The following is a 634-nucleotide window of genomic DNA, read 5'->3' as shown; positions in this document are numbered from 1 at the left end:
GGGGGGAGCAGGGGTTAGTGGGACCCAGGAGGTTCCCATCCTGCATCTGTCTTTGCTCCCCACCCCAGTGGGAGCAGCAGGATCCGTGTCCTCCTCCAAAGGCTCCTGGTCCCCTGGTCCCAAATGGAGGATCCCCTTCCCCTCCCCCCCATCATCCCTGCAGGCTTTGTAATTTTAAAATAAATGTGGGGCATTACCGAGCATATTAACAGCATCAGTAAAATTAATTACTGGGAAATTTCACTTCCACCAGAGCAGCCCTGGAGTAATTAGCCCTGGGAGAAGATCGGTGAGCAGCCTCAGGGCCCCGGGGAGCTTTTCCTTGTCCCCCGGCTCTGGGCAGTGCCTCTCCCAGCACGTGAGCCGGGAAGAACAGGATCTGGCTCTTACCTGGCTGAGCCTGTCCTGGTCCCAGAGGGAGCCGATGATGAACGCCACGAGCCGCCCTTCCTCAAACCAGCCGAGGGAGAGCTCCGGGCACAGGTTCAGAAAGTGGCGGATCTCATCCATGTGGAGGGGACAATCTCCGGAGACGGATATAAAGGCTGGAGGGGGATGGCAGTGAGCACAGTGAGGGGGACGCAGACAACCCCCTGGCACTGATGGAGGGTGGGAAAGCGGGGTGGGATGTGGT

General features: G+C 58.8%; 1 protein-coding gene across 1 annotated transcript in view; it reads right to left on the bottom strand.

Moving 5' to 3' along the window:
• Positions 1-545, bottom strand: part of AANAT (aralkylamine N-acetyltransferase) — a gene marked incomplete at its 5' end in the record, with an annotated part of 856 nt that extends 311 nt beyond the window's left edge. Inside the window, one exon of the mRNA XM_010160330.1 lies at positions 391-545. Coding sequence (XP_010158632.1) covers positions 391-545 — 155 coding nt within the window. The remainder of the gene's footprint in view (positions 1-390) is intronic.
• Between the last annotated feature and the right edge of the window lie 89 nt (positions 546-634).

Source organism: Eurypyga helias, unplaced genomic scaffold, assembly GCF_000690775.1.
Source record: "Eurypyga helias isolate BGI_N326 unplaced genomic scaffold, ASM69077v1 scaffold21771, whole genome shotgun sequence".
Classification (NCBI taxonomy): Eukaryota; Metazoa; Chordata; class Aves; order Eurypygiformes; family Eurypygidae; genus Eurypyga; species Eurypyga helias.
This window is presented reverse-complemented; position numbering and strand designations above follow the sequence as displayed.